This window comes from Mesoplodon densirostris, chromosome 5, assembly GCF_025265405.1.
Source record: "Mesoplodon densirostris isolate mMesDen1 chromosome 5, mMesDen1 primary haplotype, whole genome shotgun sequence".
NCBI classification, from domain to species: Eukaryota; Metazoa; Chordata; class Mammalia; order Artiodactyla; family Ziphiidae; genus Mesoplodon; species Mesoplodon densirostris.
In genome coordinates, this window is record NC_082665.1 from 147,785,950 (window position 1) to 147,809,312 (window position 23,363).

The 23,363-nt window shown below is 40.2% G+C and overlaps 1 protein-coding gene across 1 annotated transcript; it reads left to right on the top strand.

The window, feature by feature from the left end:
- Nucleotides 1-20,791: 20,791 nt before the first annotated feature.
- Nucleotides 20,792-21,574, top strand: LOC132490578 (proline-rich protein 23B-like). The gene has a single exon (XM_060098898.1). It carries the CDS (start codon nucleotides 20,792-20,794, stop codon nucleotides 21,572-21,574), a length of 783 nt encoding a protein of 260 aa, XP_059954881.1.
- Nucleotides 21,575-23,363: the final 1,789 nt, after the last annotated feature.

Genomic DNA, 23,363 nt, shown 5'->3' on the forward strand with positions numbered 1-23,363 from the left:
CTGTCCTGTCTGAGCGAAGAACAGACGCCCTCCGGTGACCTACACGCAGAGGCGGGGCCAAATCCAAAGCTGAGACCCGGGAGCTGTGGGAACAAAGAATAGAAAGGGGAATCTCTCCCAGCAGCCTCAGAAGCAGCGGTTTAAAGCTCCACAATCAACTTGATGTAACCTGCATCTCTGGAATACATGAATAGACAACAAATCATCCCAAATTGAGGAGCCAGGAGTCAGTGTGTGCCTCTGAGATGGGAGAGCCAACTTCAGGACACGGGTCCACAAGAGACCTCCCAGCTCCACATAATATCAAACGGCGAAAACCTCCCAGAGATCTCCATCTCAACACCAGCACCCAGCTTCACTCAACGACCAGCAAGCTACAGTGCTGGACACCCTATGCCAAACAACTAGCAAGACAGGAACACAACGCCACCCATTAGCAGAGAGGCTGCCTAAAATCATAGTAAGTCCGCAGACACCCCAAAACACACCACCAGACGTGGACCTGCCCACCAGAAAGACAAGATCCAGCCTCATCAACCAGAACACAGGCACTAGTCCCCTCCACCAGGAAGCCTACACAACCCACTAAACCAACCTTAGCGACTAGGGACAGACACCAAAAACAACGGGAACTACGAACCTGCAGCCTGCAAAAAGGAGACCCCAAACACAGTAACATAAGCAAAATGAGAAGACAGAAAAACACACAGCAGGTGAAGGAGCAAGATAAAAACCCACCAGACCTAACAAATGAAGAGGTAATAGGCAGTCTACCTGAAAAAGAATTCAGAATAATGATAGTAAAGATGATCCAAGATTCTATTTCCAAGATCCAAAATCTTGGAAATAGAATAGACAAAATGCAAGAAACAGTTAACAAGGACCTAGAAGAACTAAAGATGAATCAAGCATCGATTAAAAACACAATACATGAAATGAAAAAAACTCTAGATGGGATCAATAGCAGAATAACTGAGGCAGAAGAACGGATAAGTGAGGTGGAAGATAAAATAGTGGAAATAACTGCTGCAGAGCAAAATAAAGAAAAAAGAATGAAAAGAACAGAGGACAGTCTCAGAGACCTCTGGGACAACATTAAACGCACCAACATTCGAATTATAGGGGTTCCAGAAGAAGAAGAGAAAAAGAAAGGGACTGAGAAAATATTTGAAGAGATTATAGTTGAAAACTTCCCTAATATGGGAAAGGAAATAGTTAATCAAGTCCAGGAGGCACAGAGAGTCCCATACAGAATAAATCCAAGGAGAAATACACCAAGACACATATTAATCAAACTGTCAAAAATTAAACACAAAGAAATCATATTAAAAGCAGCAAGGCAAAAACAACAAATAACACACAAGGGAATCCCCATCAGGATAACAGCTGATCTCTCAGCAGAAACTCTACAAGCCAGAAGGGAGTGGCAGGACATACTTAAAGTGATGAAGGAGAAAAACCTGCAACCAAGATTACTCTACCCAGCAAGGATCTCATTCAGATTTGATGGAGAAATTAAAACCTTTACAGACAAGCAAAAGCTGAGAGAGTTCAGCACCACCAAACCAGCTTTACAACAAATGCTAAAGGAACTTCTCTAGGCAAGAAACACAACAGAAGGAAAAGAACTACAATAACGAACCCAAAACAATTAAGAAAATGGGAATAGGAACATACATATCAATAATTACCTTAAATGTAAATGGACTAAATGCTCCCACCAAAAGACACAGACTGGCTGAATGGATACAAAAACAAGACCCATATATATGCTGTCTACAAGAGACCCACTTCAGACCTAGAGACACATACAGACTGAAAGTAAGGGGATGGAAAAAGATATTCCATGCAAATGGAAACCAAAAGAAAGCTGGAGTAGCAATTCTCATATCAGACAAAATAGACTTTAAAATAAAGACTACTAGAAGAGACAAAGAAGGACACTACATAATGATCAAGGGATCAATCCAAGAAGAAGATATAACAATTGTAAATATTTATGCACCAAACATAGGAGCACCTCAATACATAAGGGAAATATTAACAGCCATAAAAGGAGAAATCGACAGTAACACAATCATAGTAGGGGACTTTAACACCCCACTTTCACCAATGGACAGGTCATCCAAAATGAAAATAAATAAGGAAACACAAGCTTTAAATGATACATTAAACAAGATGGACTTAATTGATATTTATAGGACATTCCATCCAAAAACATCAGAATACACATTTTTCTCAAGTGCTCATGGAACATTCTCCAGGATAGATCATATCTTGGGTCACAAATCAAGCCTTGGTAAATTTAAGAAAATTGAAATTGTATCAAGTATCTTTTCCGACCACAATGCTATGAGACTAGATATCAATTACAGGAAAAGAGCTATAAAACATACAAACACATGGAGGCTAAACAATACACTACTTAATAACGAAGTGATCAGTGAAGAAATCAAAGAGGAAATTAAAAAATACCTAGAAACAAATGACAATGGAGACACGACGACCCAAAACCTATGGGATGCAGCAAAAGCAGTTCTAAGAGGGAAGTTTATGGCAATACAATCCCACCTTAAGAAACAGGAAATATCTCGAATAAACAACCTAACCTTGCACCTAAAGCAATTAGAGAAAGAAGAACAAAAACATCCCAAAGTTAGCAGAAGGAAAGAAATCATAAAAATCAGATCATAAATAAATGAAAAAGAAATGAAGGAAACGATAGCAAAGATCAATAAAACTAAAAGCTGGTTCTTTGAGAAGATAAACAAAATTGATAAACCATTAGCCAGACTCATCAAGAAAAAAAGGGAGAAGACTCAAATCAATAAAATTAGAAATGAAAAAGGAGAAGTAACAACTGACACTGCAGAAATACAAAAGATCATGAGAGATTACTACAAGCAACTCTATGCCAATAAAATGGACAACCTGGAAGAAATGGACAAATTCTTAGAAATGCACAACCTGCCAAGACTGAATCAGGAAGAAATAGAAAATATGAACAGACCAATCACAAGCACTGAAATTGAGACTGTGATTAAAAATCTTCCAACAAACAAAAGCCCAGGACCAGATGGCTTCACAGGGGAATTCTATCAAGCATTTAGAGAAGAGCTAACACCTATCCTTCTCAAACTCTTCCAAAATATAGCAGAGGGAGGAACACTCCCAAACTCATTCTATGAGGCCACCATCACCTTGATACCAAAACCAGACAAGGATGTCACAAAGAAAGAAAACTACAGGCCAATATCACTGATGAACATAGATGCAAAAATCCTCAACAAAATACTAGCAAACAGAATCCAACAGCACATTAAAAGGATCATACACCATGATCAAGTGGGGTTTATTCCAGGAATGCAAGGATTCTTCAATATACGCAAATCAATCAACGTGATACACCATATTAACAAACTGAAGGAGAAAAACCATATGATCATCTCAATAGATGCAGAGAAAGCTTTTGACAAAATTCAACACCCATTTATGATAAAAACCCTGCAGAAAGTAGGCATAGAGGGAACTTTCCTCAACATAATAAAGGCCATATATGACAAACCCACAGCCAGCATCGTCCTCAATGGTGAAAAACTGAAACCATTTCCACTAAGATCAGGAACAAGACAAGGTTGCCCACTCTCACCACTCTTATTCAACATAGTTTTGGAAGTTTTAGCCACAGCAATCAGAGAAGAAAAGGAAATAAAAGGAATCCAAATGGGAAAAGAAGAAGTAAAGCTGTCACTGTTTGCAGATGACATGATACTATACATAGAGAATCCTAAAGATGCTACCAGAAAACTACTAGAGCTAATCAATGAATTTGGTAAAGTTGCAGGATACAAAATTAATGCACAGAAATCTCTGGCATTCCTATATACTAATGATGAAAAATCTGAAAGTGAAATCAAGGAAACACTCCCATTTACCATTGCAACAAAAAGAATAAAATATCTAGGAATAAACCTACCTAAGGAGACAAAAGACCTGTATGCAGAAAATTATAAGACACTGATGAAAGAAATTAAAGATGATACAAATAGATGGAGAGATGTACCATGTTCTTGGATTGGAAGAATCAACATTGTGAAAATGACTCTACTACCCAAAGCAATCTACAGATTCAATGCAATCCCTATCAAACTACCAATGGCATTTTTCACAGAACTAGAACAAAAAATTTCACAATTTGTATGGAAACACAAAAGACCCCGAATAGCCAAAGCAATCTTGAGAACGAAAAACGGAGCTGGAGGAATCAGGCTCCCTGACTTCAGACTATACTACAAAGCTACAGTAATCAAGACAGTATGGTACTGGCACAAAAACAGAAAGATAGATCAATGGAACAGGATAGAAAGCCCAGAGATAAACCCACCGACATATGGTCACCTTATCTTTGATAAAGGAGGCAGGAATGTACAGTGGAGAAAGGACAGTCTCTTCAATAAGTGGTGCTGGGAAAACTGGACAGGGACATGTAAAAGTATGAGATTAGATCACTCCCTAACACCTTACACAAAAATTAGCTCAAAATGGATTAAAGACCTAAATGTAAGGCCAGACACTATCAAACTCCTAGAGGAAAACATAGGCAGAACACTCTATGACATAAATCACAGCAAGATCCTTTTTGACCCACCTCCTAGAGAAATGGAAATAAAGACAAAAATAAACACATGGGACCTAATGAAACTTCAAAGCTTTTGCACAGCAAAGGAAACCATAAACAAGACGAAAAGACAACCCTCAGAATGGGAGAAAATATTTGCAAATGAAGCAACTGACAAAGGATTAATCTCCAAAATTTATAAGCAGCTCATGCAGTTCAATAGCAAAAAAACAAACAACCCAATCCAAAAATGGGCAGAAGACCTAAATAGACATTTCTCCACAGAAGATATACAGACTGCCAACAAACACATGAAACGATGCTCAACATCTTTACTCATTAGAGAAATGCAAATCAAAACTACAATGAGATATCATCTCACACCAGTCAGAATGGCCATCATCCAAAAATCTAGAAACAATAAATGCTGGAGAGGGTGTGGAAAAAAGGGAACCCTCTTGCACTGCTGGTGGGAATGTGAATTGGTACAGCCACTATGGAGAACAGTATGGAGGTTCCTTAAAAAACTACAAATAGAACTACCATATGACCCAGCAATCCCACTACTGGGCATATACCCTGAGAAAACCATAATTCAAAAAGAGTCATGTACCAAAATGTTCATTGCAGCTCTATTTACAATAGCCAGGACATGGAAGCAACCTAAGTGTCCATCAACAGATGAATGGATAAAGAAGATGTGGCACATATATACAATGGAATATTACTCAGCCATAAAAAGAAATGAAATTGAGCTATTTGTAATGAGGTGGATGGACCTAGAGTCTGTCATACAGAGTGAAGTAAGTCAGAAAGAGAAAGACAAATACTGTATGCTGACACATATATATGGAATTTAAGAAAAAAATGTCATCAAGAACATAGGGGTAAGACAGGAATAAAGACACAGACCTACTAGAGCATGGACTTGAGGATATGGGGAGGGGGAAGGGTAAGCTGTGACAAAGTGAAAGAGCGGCATGGACATATATACACTACCAAACGTAAGGTAGATAGCTAGTGGGAAGCAGCCGCATAGCACAGGGAGATCAGCTCGGTTCTTTGTGACCGCCTGGAGGGGTGGGATAGGGAGGGTGGGAGGGAGACGCAAAAGGGAGGGGATATGGGAACATATGTATATGTATAACTGATTTAATTTGTAAAATAAAATTAAAAAAAAATCATATGAAAAAAAAAAAAAAAAAAAAAAAAACACAATACATGAAATGAAAAAAACTCTAGATGGGATCAATAGCAGAATAACTGAGGCAGAAGAACGGATAAGTGAGGTGGAAGATAAAATAGTGGAAATAACTGCTGCAGAGCAAAATAAAGAAAAAAGAATGAAAAGAACAGAGGACAGTCTCAGAGACCTCTGGGACAACATTAAACGCACCAACATTTGAATTATAGGGGTTCCAGAAGAAGAAGAGAAAAAGAAAGGGACTGAGAAAATATTTGAAGAGATTATAGTTGAAAACTTCCCTAATATGGGAAAGGAAATAGTTAATCAAGTCCAGGAGGCACAGAGAGTCCCATACAGAATAAATCCAAGGAGAAATACGCCAAGACACATATTAATCAAACTGTCAAAAATTAAACACAAAGAAATCATATTAAAACCAGCAAGGCAAAAACAACAAATAACACACAAGGGAATCTCCATCAGGCTAACAGCTGATCTCTCAGCAGAAACTCTACAAGCCAGAAGGGAGTGGCAGGACATAATTAAAGTGATGAAGGAGAAAAACCTGCAACCAAGATTACTCTACCCAGCAAGGATCTCATTCAGATTTGATGGAGAAATTAAAACCTTTACAGACAAGCAAAAGCTGAGAGAGTTCAGCACCACCAAACCAGCTTTACAACAAATGCTAAAGGAACTTCTCTAGGCAAGAAACACAACAGAAGGAAAAGAACTACAATAACGAACCCAAAACAATTAAGAAAATGGGAATAGGAACATACATATCAATAATTACCTTAAATGTAAATGGACTAAATGCTCCCACCAAAAGACACAGATTGGCTGAATGGATACAAAAACAAGACCCATATATATGCTGTCTACAAGAGACCCACTTCAGACCTAGAGACACATACAGACTGAAAGTAAGGGGATAGAAAAAGATATTCCATGCAAATAGAAACCAAAAGAAAGCTGGAGTAGCAATTCTTATATCAGACAAAATAGACTTTAAAATAAAGACTATGAGAAGAGACAAAGAGGGACACTACATAATGATCAAGGGATCGATCCAAGAAGAAGATATAACAATTGTAAATATTTATGCACCCAACATAGGAGCACCTCAATACATAAGGCAAATACTAACAGGCATAAAAGGGGAAATCGACAGTAACACAATCATAGTAGGGGACTTTAACACCCCACTTTCACCAATGGACAGATCGTCCAAAATGAAAATAAATAAGGAAACACAAGCTTTAAATGATACATTAAACAAGATGGACTTAGTTGATATTTATAGGACATTTCATCCAAAAACAACAGAATACACATTTTTCTCAAGTGCTCATGGAACATTCTCCAGGATAGATCATATCTTGGGTCACAAATCAAGCCTTGGTAAATTTAAGAAAATTGAAATTGTATCAAGTATCTTTTCCGACCACAATGCTATGAGACTAGACATCAATTACAGGAAAAGATCTGTAAAAAATACAAACACATGGAGGCTAAACAATACACTACTCAATAACGAAGTGATCACTGAAGAAATCAGAGAGGAAATTAAAAAATACCTAGAAACAAATGACAATGGAGACACGACGACCCAAAACCTATGGGATGCAGCAAAAGCAGTTCTAAGGGGGAAGTTTATAGCAATACAATCCCACCTTAAGAAACAGGAAACATTTCGAGTAAACAACCTGACCCTGCACCTAAAGCAATTAGAGAAAGAAGAACAAAAAACCCCCAAAGCTAGCAGAAGGAAAGAAATCATAAAGATCAGATCAGAAATAAATGAAAAAGAAATGAAGGAAACGATAGCAAAGATCAACCAAACTAAAAGCTGGTTCTTTGAGAAGATAAACAAAATTGACAAACCATTAGCCAGACTCATCAAGAAAAGAAGGGAGAAGACTCAAATCAATAGAATTAGAAATGAAAAAGGAGAAGTAACAACTGACACTGCAGAAATACAAAAGATCATGAGAGATTACTACAAGCAACTCTATGCCAATAAAATGGACAACCTGGAAGAAATGGACAAATTCTTAGAAAAGCACAACCTTCTGAGACTGAACCAGGAAGAAATAGAAAATATAAACAGACCAATCACAAGCACTGAAATTGAAACTGTGATTAAAAATCTTCCATCAAACAAAAGCCCAGGACCAGATGGCTTCACAGGCGAATTCTATCAAACATTTAGAGAAGAGCTAACACCCATCCTGCTCAAACTCTTCCAAACAATTTCAGAGGAAGGAACACTCCCAAACTCATTCTACGAGGCCACCATCACCTTGATACCAAAACCAGGCAAGGATGTCACAAAGAAAGAAAACTACAGGCCAATATCACTGATGAACATAGATGCAAAAATCCTCAACAAAATACTAGCAAACAGAATCCAACAGCACATTAAAAGGATCATACACCATGATCAAGTGGGGTTTATTCCAGGAATGCAAGGATTCTTCAATATACGCAAATCAATCAATGTGATACACCATATTAACAAGTTGAAGGAGAAAAACCATATGATCATCTCAATAGATGCAGAGAAAGCTTTCGACAAAATTCAAAACACATTTATGATAAAAACCCTGCAGAAAGTAGGCATAGAGGGATCTTTCCTCAACATAATAAAGGCCATATATGACAAACCCACAGCCAACATTGTCCTCAATGGTGAGAAACTGAAACCATTTCCACTAAGATCAGGAACAAGACAAGGCTGCCCACTCTCACCACTCTTATTCAACCTAGTTTTGGAAGTTTTAGCCACAGCAATCAGAGAAGAAAAGGAAATAAAAGGAATCCAAATCGGAAAAGAAGAAGTAAAGCTGTCATTGTTTGCAGATGACATGATACTATACATAGAGAATCCTAAAGATGCTACCGAAAAACTACTAGAGCTAATCAATGAATTTGGTAAAGTAGCAGGTTACAAAATTAATGTACAGAAATCTCTGGCATTCCTGTACACTAATGATGAAAAATCTGAAAATGAAATCAAGAAAACACTCCCATTTACCATTGCAACAAAAAGAATAAAATATCTAGGAATAAACCTACCTAAGGAGACAAAAGACCTGTATGCAGAAAATTATAAGACACTGATGAAAGAAATTAAAGATGATACAAACAGATGGAGAGATATACCATGCTCCTGGATTGGAAGAATCAATATTGTGAAAATGACTCTACTACCCAAAGCAATCGACAGATTCAATGCAATCCCTATCAAACTACCACTGGCATTTTTCACAGAACTAGAACAAAAAATTTCAAAATTTGTTTGGAAAAACAAAAGACCCCGAATAGCCAAAGCAATCTTGAGAACGAAAAACGGAGCTGGAGGAATCAGGCTCCCTGACTTCAGACTATACTACAAAGCTACAGTAATTAAGACAGTGTGGTACTGGCATAAAAACAGAAAGATAGATCAGTGGATCAGGATAGAAAGCCCAGAGATAAACCCACGCACATATGGCCAACTTATCTTTGATAAAGGAGGCAGGAATGTACAGTGGAGAAAGGACAGCCTCTTCAATAAGTGGTGCTGGGAAAACTGGACAGGGACATGTAAAAGTATGAGATTAGATCATTCCCTAACACCATACACAAAAATAAGCTCAAAATGGATTAAAGACTTAAATGTAAGGCCAGAAACTATCAAACTCTTAGAGGAAAACATAAGTAGAACACTCTATGACATAAATCACAGCAAGATCCTTTTGGACCCACCTCCTAGAGAAAGGGAAATAAAAACAAAGATAAACACATGGGACCTAATGAAAATTCAAAGCTTTTGCACAGCAAAGGAAACCATAAACAAGACCAAAAGACAACCCTCAGAATGGGAGAAAATATTTGCAAATGAAGCAACTGACAAAGGATTAATCTCCAAAATTTATAAACAGCTCATGCAGCTCAATAGCAAAAAAACAAACAACCCAATCCAAAAATGGGCAGAAGACTTAAATAGGTATTTCTCCAAAGAAGATATACAGACTGCCAACAAACACATGAAAGAAAGCTCAACATCATTAATCATTAGAGAAATGCAAATCAAAACTACAATGAGATATCATCTCACACCAGTCAGAATGGCCATCATCAAGAAATCTAGAAACAATAAATGCTGGAGAGGGTGTGGAGAAAAGGGAACACTCTTGCACTGCTGGTGGGAATGTGAATTGGTACAGCCACTATGGAGAACAGTATGGAGGTTCCTTAAAAAACTAAAAATAGAACTACCATATGATCCAGCAATCCCACTACTAGGCATATACCCTGAGAAAACCATAATTCAAAAAGAGACATGTACCAAAATGTTCATTGCAGCTCTATTCACAATAGCCCGGAGCTGGAAACAACCTAAGTGTCCATCATCGGATGAATGGATAAAGAAGATGTGGCACATATATACAATGGAATATTACTCAGCCATAAAAAGAAACGAAACTGAGCTGTTTGTAATGAGGTGGATAGACCTAGAGTCTGTCATACAGAGTGAAGTAAGTCAGAAAGAGAAAGACAAATACCGTATACTAACACATATATATGGAATATAAGAAAAAAAATGTCATGAAGAACCTAGGGGTAAAACGGGAATAAAGACACAGACCTACTTGAGAATGGACTTGAGGATATGGGGAGGGGGAAGGGTAAGCTGTGACAAAGCGAAAGAGAGGCATGGACATATATACACTACCAAACGTAGGGTAGATAGATAGTGGGAAGCAGCCGCAGAGCACAGGGAGATCAGCTCGGTGCTTTGTGACTGCCTGGAGGGGAGGGATGGGGAGGGTGGGAGGGAGGGAGATGCATGAGGGAGGGGATGTGGGAACAGATGTATATGTATGACTGATTCACTTTGTTATAAAGCAGAAACTAATAAAAAAAATAAATTAAAAAAAAGAACTTAACCTTAAGTTAAAAAAACCAAAGAAAGGAAAACAAACAAAACCCAAAGTTAATAGAAGGAAAGAAATCATAAAGATCAGAGCAGAAATAAATGAAATAGAAATGAAGAAAACAATAGCAAAGATCAATGAAACTAAAAGGTGGTACTTTGACAAGATAAACAAAATGGATAAACCTTTAGCCAGACTCATCAAGAAAAAAGGGGTGAGGATTCAAAGCGTTAAAATTAGAAATGAAAAAGGAGATGTAACAACTGACACTGCAGAAATACAAAGGATCATGACAGATTACTGAAAGAAACTATATGCCCTAAAAATGGATAAGCTGGAAGAAACGGACAAATTCTTCGAAAGGTACAACCTTGCAAGACTAACCAGGAGGAAATATAAAACATGAAAAGACCAGTCACAAGGAATGAAATTGAAATTGTGATCAAAAATCTTCCGACAAATGAAAGTCCAGGATCAGGTGGCTTCACAGGCAAATTCTATCAAACATTTAGAGAAGAGCTAACACCTATCATTCTCAAACTCACCCAAAAAATTTCAGAGGAAGGAACACTCCCAAGCTCATTCTACGAGGCCTCCATCACCCTGATACCAAAACCAGACAAAGATGTCACACACAGAAAAGAAAATTACGGGCCAATATCACTGATGAACATAGATGTAAAAATCCTCAACAAAAGACTAGCAAACAGAATCCAACAACACATTAAAAGGATCATACACCATGATCAAGTGGGATTTATCCCACAGATGCAAGAATTCTTCAATATACGAAAATCAAAAATTGTGACACACCATATTAACAAACTGAAGAATAAAAACCATATGATCATCTCAATAGACAAAATTTGACAAAATTCAACACACATTTACGATAAAAACTCTCCAGAAAGGGGGCATAGAGGGAACCTACCTCAACATAATATAGACTATATAATACAAACTCACAGAAAACATTATTCTCAATGGTGGAAAAGTGAAAGCACTTCCTCTAAGATCAGGAACAAGGCAAGGAAGCCCACTCTCGCCACTTTTATTCAACATAATTTTGGAAGTCCTAGCCACAGCAATCAGAGAAGAAATAAAAGGAATCCAAATTGGAAAAGAAGTAAAACTGCCACTGCTTGCAGATGACATGATACTGTACATAGAAAATCCTAAAGATGCCACCAGAATACTACTAGAGAACTTCCCTGGTGGCACAGTGGTTAAGAATCCGTCTGCCAACGCAGGGGACATGGGTTTGAGCCTTGGTCCAGGAAGATGCTGCAGAGCAACTAAGCCTGTGTACCACAACTACTGAGCATGCGCTCTAGAGCCTGCAAGCCACAACTACTGAAGCCCACGCATCACAACTACTGAAGCCTATGCTCCTAGAGCCCGTGCTCCACAACAACAGAAGCCACCATGATGAGAAGCCTGCACACTGCAAGGGAAGAGTAGCCCCAGCTCTCCACAACTAGAGAAAGCCCGCATGCAGCAATGAAGACCCAACACAGCCAAAAATAAAACAAATTAAATAAATTAATTTATTTAAAAGAAAAGAATACTACTAGAGCTAATCAATGAATTTGGTAAAGTTTCAGGATACAAAATTAATACACAGAAATCTCTTGCATTCCTATACTCTAACAATGAAAGATCCGAAAGAGATCCCATTTACCATTGCAACAAAAAGAAAAAATTCCTAGGAATAAACCTAACTAAGAAGGCAAAAACCTGTACTCGGAAAACTGCAAGATACTGCTTAAAGAGATCAAAGACAACACAAACAGATGGAGAGATATACCATGTTCTTAGACTGGAAGAATCAATATTGTGAAAATGACTATATTACCCAAAGCAATCTACAGATTCAAGGCAATCTCTATCAAATTACCAATGGCATTTTTCACAAAACCAGAACAAAAGATGTTACAATTTGTGTGGAAAAACCAAAGACCATGAATAGCCAAAGCAATCTTGAGAAAGAAAAACGGAGTTGGAGGAATCAGGTTTCCTGACTTCACAGTATACTACAAAGCTACAGTAATCAAGACAATATGAGCAACCAAGACTGTGCGCCACACTACTGAGCCTGTGCTCTATAGCCAATGAGCCACAACTATTGAGACGATGTGCCACAACTACTGAAGCCCAGGCACCTAGAGCCCATGCTCTGTAACAAGAGAAGTCTCCACAGTGAGAAGCCTAAGCACCACAATGAAGAGTAGTCCCTGCTTGCAACTAGACGAAGGCCATGTGCACCAACAAAGACCCAACGCAGCCAAAAATAAACAATTTTTTTAAAAACACAGTATGGTACTGGCACAAAAACAGAAATATCAATCAATGCAACAGGATAGAGAGCACAGAGATAAACCCACACAGCTCTGGTCACCTAATATATGACAAAGGAGGCAAGAATATACAATGGAGAAAAGACAGTCTCTTTAATAAGTGGTGCTGGGAAAACTGGACAGGGACATGTAAAAGAATGAAATTACAACACTCCCTAACACAATACACAAAAATAAACTCAAAATCGATTAAAGACCTAAATGTAAGGCCAGACACTGTAAAACTCTTAGAGGAAAACATAGGCAGAACACTCTATGACATAAATCACAGCAAGATCCTTTTTGACCGACCTCCTAGAGAAATGGAAATAAAAACAAAGATAAACAAATGGGACCTAATGAAACTTCAAAGCTTTTGCACAGCAAAGGAAACCATAAACAAGACCAAAAGACAACCCTCGGAATGGGACAAAATATTTCCAAATGAAGCAACTGACAAAGGATTAATCTCCAAAATTTATAAGCAGCTCATGCAGCTCAATAGCAAACAAACAAACAACCCAATCCAAAAATGGGCAGAAGACCTAAATAGACATTTCTCCAAAGAAGATATACAGACTCCCAACAAACACATGAAAGAATGCTCAACATCACTAATCATTAGAGAAATGCAACTCAAAACTACAATGAGGTATCACCTCACACCAGTCAGAATGGCCATCATCAAAAAAATCTGCAAACAATAAATGCTAAAGAGGGTGTGGAGAAAAGGGAACCCTCTTACACTGTTGGTGGGAATGTAAATTGGTACAGCCACTATGGAGAACAGTATGGAGGTTCCTTAAAAAACTACAAATAGAACTACCATATGACCCAGCAATCCCACTACTGGGCATATACCCTGAGAAAACCATAATTCAAAAAGAGTCATGTACCAAAATGTTCATTGCAGCTCTATTCACAATAGCCCGGAGCTGGAAACAACCTAAGTGTCCATCATTGGATGAATGGATAAAGAAGATGTGGCACATATATACAATGGAATATTACTCAGCCATAAAAAGAAACGAAATTGAGCTATTTGTAATGAGGTGGATGGACCTAGAGTCTGTCATACAGAGTGAAGTCAGTCAGAAAGAGAAAGACAAATACCGTATGCTAACACATAGATATGGAATTTAAGGGGAAAAAATGTCATGAAGAACCTAGGGGTAAGACAGGAATAAAGACACAGACCTACTTGAGAACGGACTTGAGGATATGGGGAGGGGCAAGGGTAAGCTCTGACAAAGCGAGAGAGAGGCATGGACATATATACACTACCAAATGTAAAACAGATAGCTACTGGGAAGCAGCCGCATAGCACAGGGAGATCAGCTCAGTGCTTTGTGACCACCTAGAAGGGTGGGATAGGGAGGGTGGGAGGGAGGGAGACGCAAGAGGGAAGAGATATGGGAACATATGTATATGTATAACTGATTCACTTTGTTATAAGGCAGAAACTAACACACCATTGTAAAGCGATTATACTCCAGTAAAGATGTAAAAAAAAAAAAGTTTATACAACTCTCCTCAATACTCTGTAATAACGTATATGAGAACAGAATCTAAAAAACAGTGGATATATGTATAACTGATTCACTTTGCTGTACACCTGAAACTAACACAACATTGTAAATCAACTACACTCCAATAAAAATCAGTTAACAAAAATGGGCAGAAGAAGTGAACAGACATTTTCCAAAGAAGACATAACAGTCGGGCAACAGGCACATGAAAAGATGCTCAACATCACTAACCGTCAGAGAAATACAAATCAAACCACCATGAGATACCACCTCACACCTGTAAGAACACCTAACATCAAAACGACCACAAATAACAAATGTTGGCTAGGTTGTGAAATAAAGGGGACCCCCGCACACTGTTGGTGGGAATGTGAACTGGTGCAGCCACTGTGGAAAACAGTGTGGAGGTTCCTCAAAAAACTAAATAGAATTAACATATGATACAGCAATTCCACTCCTGGGTATACATCCAAAGAAAACAAAAACACTACTTTGAAAAGATACATGCAGCTGAATGTTCATGGCAGCATTATTTATGACAGCCAAAATATGGAAACAACCTAAGTGTCCATCAACAGATGAACAGCTAAAGAAGATGTGATGTGATACATATATGCATGTGTGTGTCTGTGTGTATGTATATACTCAGCCATAAAAAAAAGAGTGAAATTTTGTCATTTACAACAACATGGATAGACTTGTAGGGTATTATGCATAGTGAAATAAGTCAGACAGAGAAAGACAAATACTGTTTGTTATGTTATCACTTAAACATGGAATCCAGAAAATAAAACAAACTAGTGAATATAACAAAAAAGAAACAGATTCACAGATATAGAGAACAAACTCGTGGTTACAAGTGGGGAGAGGCAAGATGGGGTAAGAGATGAAGAGGTATAAACTACTATGTTTAAAGTAATTAAGCTACAAGGATATATTGTACAACACAGGGAATACAGCCAATATTTATTTTTTGGCCGTACCCCGCAGCACACGGGGATCTTAGTTCCCTGAACAGGGACTGAACCCGGGCCCCCTGCAGTGGAAGCATGGAGTCTTAACCACTGGACCGCCAGGCAAGGGTCCATAGCCAATATTTTATAATAACTATAAATGGAGTATAATCTTTAGGAATTGTTCATCATTATCTTGTACACCTGAAACGTAACACTGTAACTCCATTATACCTCAATTTTTAAAAAACTAAAAAAAAAACCGACAATGACATATCACTTCATACCTGTTAGAATGGCTTTTATCAAAAGGCAAGAAATTAAAAGTGTTGGCGAGTACGTGGAGAAAAGTGAGCCCTCCTGCGGTGTCGGTGGGAATGTAAACTGGCACAGCCACTATGGAGAACAGTATGAAGATTCCTTAGAAATGCAGGAATAGAACTACCATATGATCCAGCTATCCCACTTCTGAGTATTTATCCAAAGTATATGAAAACACTAACTTGAAAACACTTATGCACCCCCATGATCATTGCAGCATTATTTACAATAGTCAAGGTATAGCAACAACCGCAGTGCCCATCAACCAATAAATGAATAAAGAAGATGTGAAACACAATATATACAATATAGATACAGCCATAGAAAAAAAATAAAATCTGGCCATTTGCCACAGCATGGATGGACACTGAGAGTATTATGCTAAGTGAAAGAAGTCAGCTAGAGAAAGCCAAATACCATATGATTTCACATAGACATGGAATTTTTTTTAAAAAAACATACAAAGTAAATGAACAAACCACACCAAACAAAAACAAACATGTAGATACAGAGAACAGAGTAGTGGCTACCAGAGGGGAAAGGGTGAAATGGATAAAGAGGATCAACTCTGTGGTGACTATACAAACTAAATCTTTGTTGGTGAGCATGCTGTAGTGTGTACAGAAGTAGAAATATAATGTTGTCCATATGAAACTTATATAATGTTACAAACAAATGTTACCTCAATAAAAAATAATTTTTAAAAAAGATATACATATAGCAATGATTAAAATGACTATTCGTGGAATTTAAGTTCCAGTTATGGAGGGAAGTGAAGAACTGATAGTTCTGAAAAGAACTGAAAAGATGAATTTTTCCAGAAGGGCATAAGCATTGATGGAGTTTGGATATGTAAAGGGCTAAGCTAGAAAGTTAGGAGGTAGCCACTACTCTGAGAATAAATCTTTTAAATTGTGATTACAGAGGGGGTCACAATTTGGAGTAATTGTTACTGAGCCACGTTCATTTGCCTCACACACAGAAAGCCCAACTCTGAGATAGAGAGGTTTGCAGCAGAGAAAGGGTTTATTCACAAGGCAGTCAAGCAAGGAGAAAGGAGAACAAATCTCAAATCCATCTCCCCAAAGGCCAGGGGCTAGGGATATTTACTGGATAAAGAATTAGGGTGGCCTGAGGTACAGGGAGTGTGGGGAAAGGTGACTGGAAATGAGAAAAAGATTGGGTCAGGACTTCCCTGGCGGCAAAGTGGCTAAGAATCCGCCTACCTAAAAAAAAAAAAAAGAATCCGCCTACCAATGCAGGGGACATGGGTTCGAGCCCTGGTCTGGGAAGATCTCACATGCCTCGGAGCAACTAAGCCCTTGAGCCACAAGTACTGAGCCTGCACTCTAGAGCCTGCGTGCCACAACTACTGAGCCCGTGTGCCACAACTGCTGAAGCCCACGCTCCTAGTGTCCGTGTTCCACAACAAGAGAAGCCACCACAATGAGAGGCCTGCACACTGCAACGAAGAGAAGCCCCCGCTCACTGCCAATAGAGAAAGCCCGCATGCAGCAACGAAGACCCAACACAGCCAAAAATAAATAAATTAAATAAATAAGTAAATTTTTTTAAAAAGATGTATCGTTATTCTCGGCAGGTGCAACTAAGCTACGTGCTTCTTCAGAGGATGCATGTTCAGAAAACGGCGACATTAGCATATTCTTAGGGTGGAGGTTTCGGCCCTCTGACATCAAATGGCCACCGATCAGACACTCTCGCATGCCCGAGGGGAGAGGCGGTTGTCCCAACCAGTCTTAACCAGCTGAAGTTCAAACTGGACAACTGACTCCAAGTTCCAAAAAAACAACTCGGGCAAACACCATAACACTGTTACATCAGAGGTACTTATCTATAGGGGACGTGAAGAGGCCTTGTAGCTTACTCTTTAGGCTACATCATGCTTGGAGGATATGCAAGTTTTTGTAAAAACAGTTAAAGTGAGCTTGACCAGCGAAGGCAGTTTACAGTTTACTATTTACTAATTAAGTTATAGTCTAATGGATGTAACTGATGACTACCATATAAGTTTCATAATGACAAGGTAAAGAGTATGAGTCAATGAGGTAGGAGGGAGGACAAAATTACTGAAGAGGAAGAGAACTGAGAAGCCAAGATGTGGGGGGAGGAGGGATCCATGACAATATTAAACTCACCACAAACTACAGCAGACGTGCAATGAGTGAGAATTACAGTGAATCAAGTGCGAAAGTCTTCAAAGACTGTGATAGAGACATTTGCTACACATACATTTGATAAGTGACTGGTAATAGTATGACTGAACCCCAATGTCTGTAAACAATATTTTGTTTATTTACAGAATGTGGTAATACTATGAAGGCCATAGAGAGAGGGATGAGATAGAGAGTAAGTGAAGAAACCATTCCAAACAAAATGGTCAGAAATGCCCTTTTCAAGAAAGTGCCCTCAGAGTTGGTCTTTGAAGAACGAACCAGCACTGCAAAAAGTTGGAGGAAAAGTTGAAACCTAATTTTTTTAAGTAAAAAAAAAAACAAGAAGATGGGACTATTTCAAAGAATTAAATATAATATTGGCTAATAAGCATGTAAAAAAAATGATCCACCTTGACTGGCAATCAGAAATGCAAAATGAAAACACAATGATATAGCATTTTACTACACCAGGTTGGAAAACAGTTAAGAGTCTATCAATAAGAAATGTTTACAAGGATGTAATGAAATGGAAACATACTCCGCTCACAGGAGTTTAAACTGTGAAAAATATTTTGGGGAAAAAAAAGAGGAAGGCGTTACCTATTAACATTTTTTAATCTTTTTTTATAATTTTTAAATTTATTTGTTTGTTTGTTTATTTATCTATTTATTTATTTTTGGCTGTGTCTGGTCTTCGGTGCTGCATGCTGGCTTTTCTCTAGTTGAGGCCAGCAGGGGCTACTCTTGGTTGCAGTGCGCGGGCTTCTCGTTGCAGTGGCTTCTCTTGTTGCAGAGCACAGGCTCTAGGCACAAGGGCTTCAGTAGTTGTGGCGCACGGGTTTTGCTGCTCTGCAGCATGTGGGGTCTTCCCAGATCAGGGATCAAACCCATGTCCCCTGCATTGGCAGGCAGATTCTTAACCACTGCGTCACCAGGGAAGTCCCTACCTATTAACTTGAAAAGACACACACAGGACCAATTAGAGTAATTCACTCTTAGGTGTATGCAATAAATGTATGAGTTAAGAGTTCATGATTTAAAACCAGAGAAGTCTGCATTGGATGCCTGTATCTAACACAAACTTGGTACATATTTAATTTTTGAAACCTCACTTGACCACTCCAAGCTTCAGGTGTTGTGAAAAGTAAAAAAGATCATTTTTTTTTTCAAAGAGGGCAGGAAGACACTTTTGCAGGTCATAGATAACTTTTATGGTTTTGATTGTGGTGATAGTTTCACGAGTGTATTCTTATCTACAAACTCAAGTTGTTTACATTAAATGTGTACAGCTTTCAGTACATACCTTAACTACTGCGCCACCAGGGTCCTGGTGGCGCAGTAGTTAAGAATCCGCATGCCGGGTTCGAGCCCCGGTCCGGGAAGATCCCACATGCCGTGGAGCAAATAAGCCCATGTGCCGCAACTACTGAGCCTGCACTCTAGAGCCCAAGAGCCACGACTACTGAGCCTGCATCCCACAACTACAGAAGCCCGTGTGCCTAGAGCCCGTGCTCCGCAACAAACAGAAGCCACCGCAACGAGAAGCCTGTGCACCGCAGCGAAGACTAGCCCCCGCTCGCTGCAACTGGAGAAAGCCCGCACGCAGCAACAAAGACCCAACGCAGCCAAAAGTACATAAAAATAAAAAATTTTTTCAAAACAAAGATCAGGGCTTCCCAGGCGGCACAGTGGCTGAGGGTCCGCCTGCCGACGCAGGGGACACGGGTTCGTGTCCCGGTCCGGGAAGATCCCGCATGCCGTGGAGGGGCTGGGCCCATGAGCCATGGCCGCTGAGCCAGCGCGTCTGGAGCCTGTGCTCCGCAACGGGAGAGGCCACAACAGTGAGAGGCCCGCGTACCGCAAAATAAATAAATTAATTAATTTAATTTAATTTAATTTAATAAATGAAGATCACTTGTTAAACCTCAGTAGAATGGTTGACATATAATAAATACTGAATAAAACAATTTAATTATACTAAGATTGTTTTAATTTTATAACAGCTTTTATCTTCAGGAAGGAACTGCCACAAATATTTGACTATTAAGACAGAGCTTTACCTAAACATATATGAGTATTTTCCATTTACTCCTGAAATGAAAGCACAAGCATTAAAGGAATTTCATGGAACGTTTAGATAGGTCCGTTTTATGTTGGCGGGGGGGGGTCTATTTGAGTGGTTTTTTTCTCTAGAATGCCTGAAATCAAAGGAAAATATTAACCTTAAAGGTGACTAATATTTAAAGTTCCATTTTCGGTGTATCTTTTTTTCTCTAAAAATGAAGTACACGAGTATTCTGGCCCCTGGAGGACTTTAACAGTAGCTTTCTACCAACCACAGCCCCGGCTATTGGGCAGCACAGATACCGCGAGGTCTACGGGGCGGAGCCTTGGAGGGGGCGGGGCTTCGCGTGACATTTTGCGACTAGGATTTCACTGGCTTCACCTGCAACATCTTTCGCTGTCTGTTGCGTAGACGAATCGCGTGACGAGCTGAAGATTCGAAGGCGCCAGGCCCAGCCCCGCGCCAGACGCCGTTCCCCTAGAAACCTGAACTGCAGGACCAACTGCAGGAGGCGGCCCCGGAGCTCCGAGGACTCGTCCCGTATCGCGCCGTCCTGCCGTCCCCGCATCGCGCCGCCCCGCCCCGGCTTGCCTCAGCCGTCGTCGAAACCCGTCACAGCGTGCAGGATCGAGCGCCTCCTCGCCCTCTGCCAGGCCCCGGGGGCGCCGTCCGTCGGTCGAGGTCATGGGCAAACGGCCCCGCAGGCCCAGTGCCTACCCTGCGGACTGGTGGGGACCGCAGACCGAAGGACCCGGCCCCGCCAAGCGCCGCCGAACGGAGGAGCCCGAGGACCCCGAGTCCGAGTCCGAGGCGGCGCCCAGCCTGGACAACCTGACCTGGCCCCCGACCGCGGACACGCTCGTCTTCGTGGTGGTCCTGCCCGCCGGCTGTGCCCTGCACCTGCCCCTAGATGACGTCGACCTGCTGCTGGAGCCCGAGCCCACGTCCGTGAGGCAAGTGTCTCTTGGAGATCTCATCCTCATGCTGGTCCCCGAGGCCCTCCTGGGCTGGGGCGTGGAAGGCCCGTGGGGACAGGGCCTGCAACGGGCCGCTTTCCTGAGCGCTCCAGGGGAGTACATGGCCCGGGAGCCGGGATTCTTCTGCGCAGCTGTCCCAGAGATCGCCCGCCAAGAAGAGGCCAACCAGGAGGAAGCAGACGCCGAGCTCCTGCCGCCTGGGATGGAGGCTGAAGCCGGCTCCGTCGCTGAGCTCCGCAGCCCCACCGCAAGGGTGTCGGGACCCAGCGCGCAGGGCTTTGTCCCAGAGCCCCGTCCTCGGGCGCCCAAGCCTAGTCCAGAGAAACGCTCTCCTCACCACGACGACAACCTGCACTTGCACCTTCGGGAGCTCTCCCTCGACTCACCACTCCAACCTCTACCTCCCTCTCCGAGTCCGGGTCCTCACGAGCGCCTCCAACGCCCTTACGGTCCTAAGCGCGAGGCCCAGAGATGTCTGTTCCCGGAATGAACTGCACCCCGGTGTACACACACACACACACACACACACACACACACACACACTCTCTCTCTCTCTCTCTCTCTCTCTCTCTCTCTCTCTCTCTCTCTCTGTCTCTCTCTCTCTCTCTCTCTCTCTCTCTCTCTGGCTACCATCCTGGAGGCCCAATGGATTTCCCGGCGTCTTTTACACTGAATGTCCTACAACCTGGAAATTAAGCATCTCGTGGGCCAACAACTCCTTTTTCCCTCCAGACTGGCTATAGTAGCAGGAGAAGACGTCAGGAAAAGAAAGCAGACTCTAGACCTCATCTTTGAAATGGAAAATCTGCCCAGGGATACCGGACAATGTGTGTTCAGACGTCTGGACTTCTTTACAACATCATTCTCAGGCCTATCCATTCCCGCTCGTTTGCACTGGTTATTTTCTCTCAAATTCTTCTCTCTCCAGCACCATACTCTATTGCTACCCTATTTCTCCCCAAACCAATAAATAACTGGATTTCTCATGTTATATGTTTTCCCATGCATTTATGAAGATTTTTAGCCATGGCTTTTCTCTTTCTTGATGTTTTGAGCTGCTCTCCTGGAAAGTTGCAAAATAGTATGATGGTTACTATACATAATTGTATGATGTTTGTTCATAGCTTCCTCTTAACCTGAGGAAGTTCTCTTCCAGTCAAGTTCACTTTTCATTATGAATAAATGCTGGATTTTATCAGATGTTTTCAGCATGTATTAGGATATGCATTTCCTTTTTAAATCTCTTCCTCCGGTTATTTTGACTCAGAGACTGATGTAAAATGTTTGCATTCCTGCTATTCCACATTATTCATACCTTTTAAATTCTACCCCGAGTTTTTTCTTTTGTAAATCAAACCTCTAACTTTTAAAACATTAATTTAGGGGCCTCCCTGGTGGCGCAGTGGTTAAGAATCTGCCTGCTAATGCAGGGGACATGGGTGCGAGCCCTGGTCTGGGAAGATCCCACATGCCGTGGAGCAACTAAGCCCATGAGCCCCAGCTGAAGCCCACGCACCTACAGCCCATGCTTCACCACCAGAGAAGCCACTGCAGTGAGAAGCCCGTGCACCTCAACGAAGAGTAGCCCCCGCTCACCGCAACTAGAGAAAGCCCGTGCGCAGCAACGAAGACCCAATGCAGCCAAAAACAAATAAATAAAAATTTTAAAAAATAAAACATTAATTACCATATTTGTTTCACATTTTTATAAAAGAAATAAAATCTACAGGTAAAGCTGAAAACAAGATGGTTTCAGTTTTTTTAAACATCAATACTATTTATATTCACCAACATGCTTTACCATTTCCTCTCTACCTTTTTATTCTTATATTCCACTCTCAAAGTCTAGCCTCAATTTTCTTCTTGCTGAAGAATATACTTTAATAGTTCTTTCCACTATACCCTATGTGTAGTAAATTATCTTGGTTTTGTAAATCTCAACATGTTTTGTGTAGTACACTCTCATAGTCTTGTATATCTGAAAATTTTTATTATGTATTCATTCCTAATTCTAAAGTGTTATTTAAGTACTTTAAAGACATTACTCCATTGTTCTGCCATTTTTTATTGTTGTTGCAGGCAAGAGGTCTCTGCCAATCAAGTTGTTGTTCCTTTTATATTTGATTCAGCTGTTCATTAGCACATTTTTTAATTTTATTTTATTTTATAATTGAAGTATAGTTGATTTACATTGTTGTGTTACTTTCTGGTGTACAGCAAAGTTATATATTTTTTCCATATTCTTTTACATGGTTATGGTTTATTACAGGATATTGAAT

Bases quoted from the DNA above. Each gene is read 5' to 3' on its own strand.
- LOC132490578 (XM_060098898.1), top strand. From the start codon at position 20,792: ATGGGCAAACGGCCCCGCAGGCCCAGTGCCTACCCTGCGGACTGGTGG.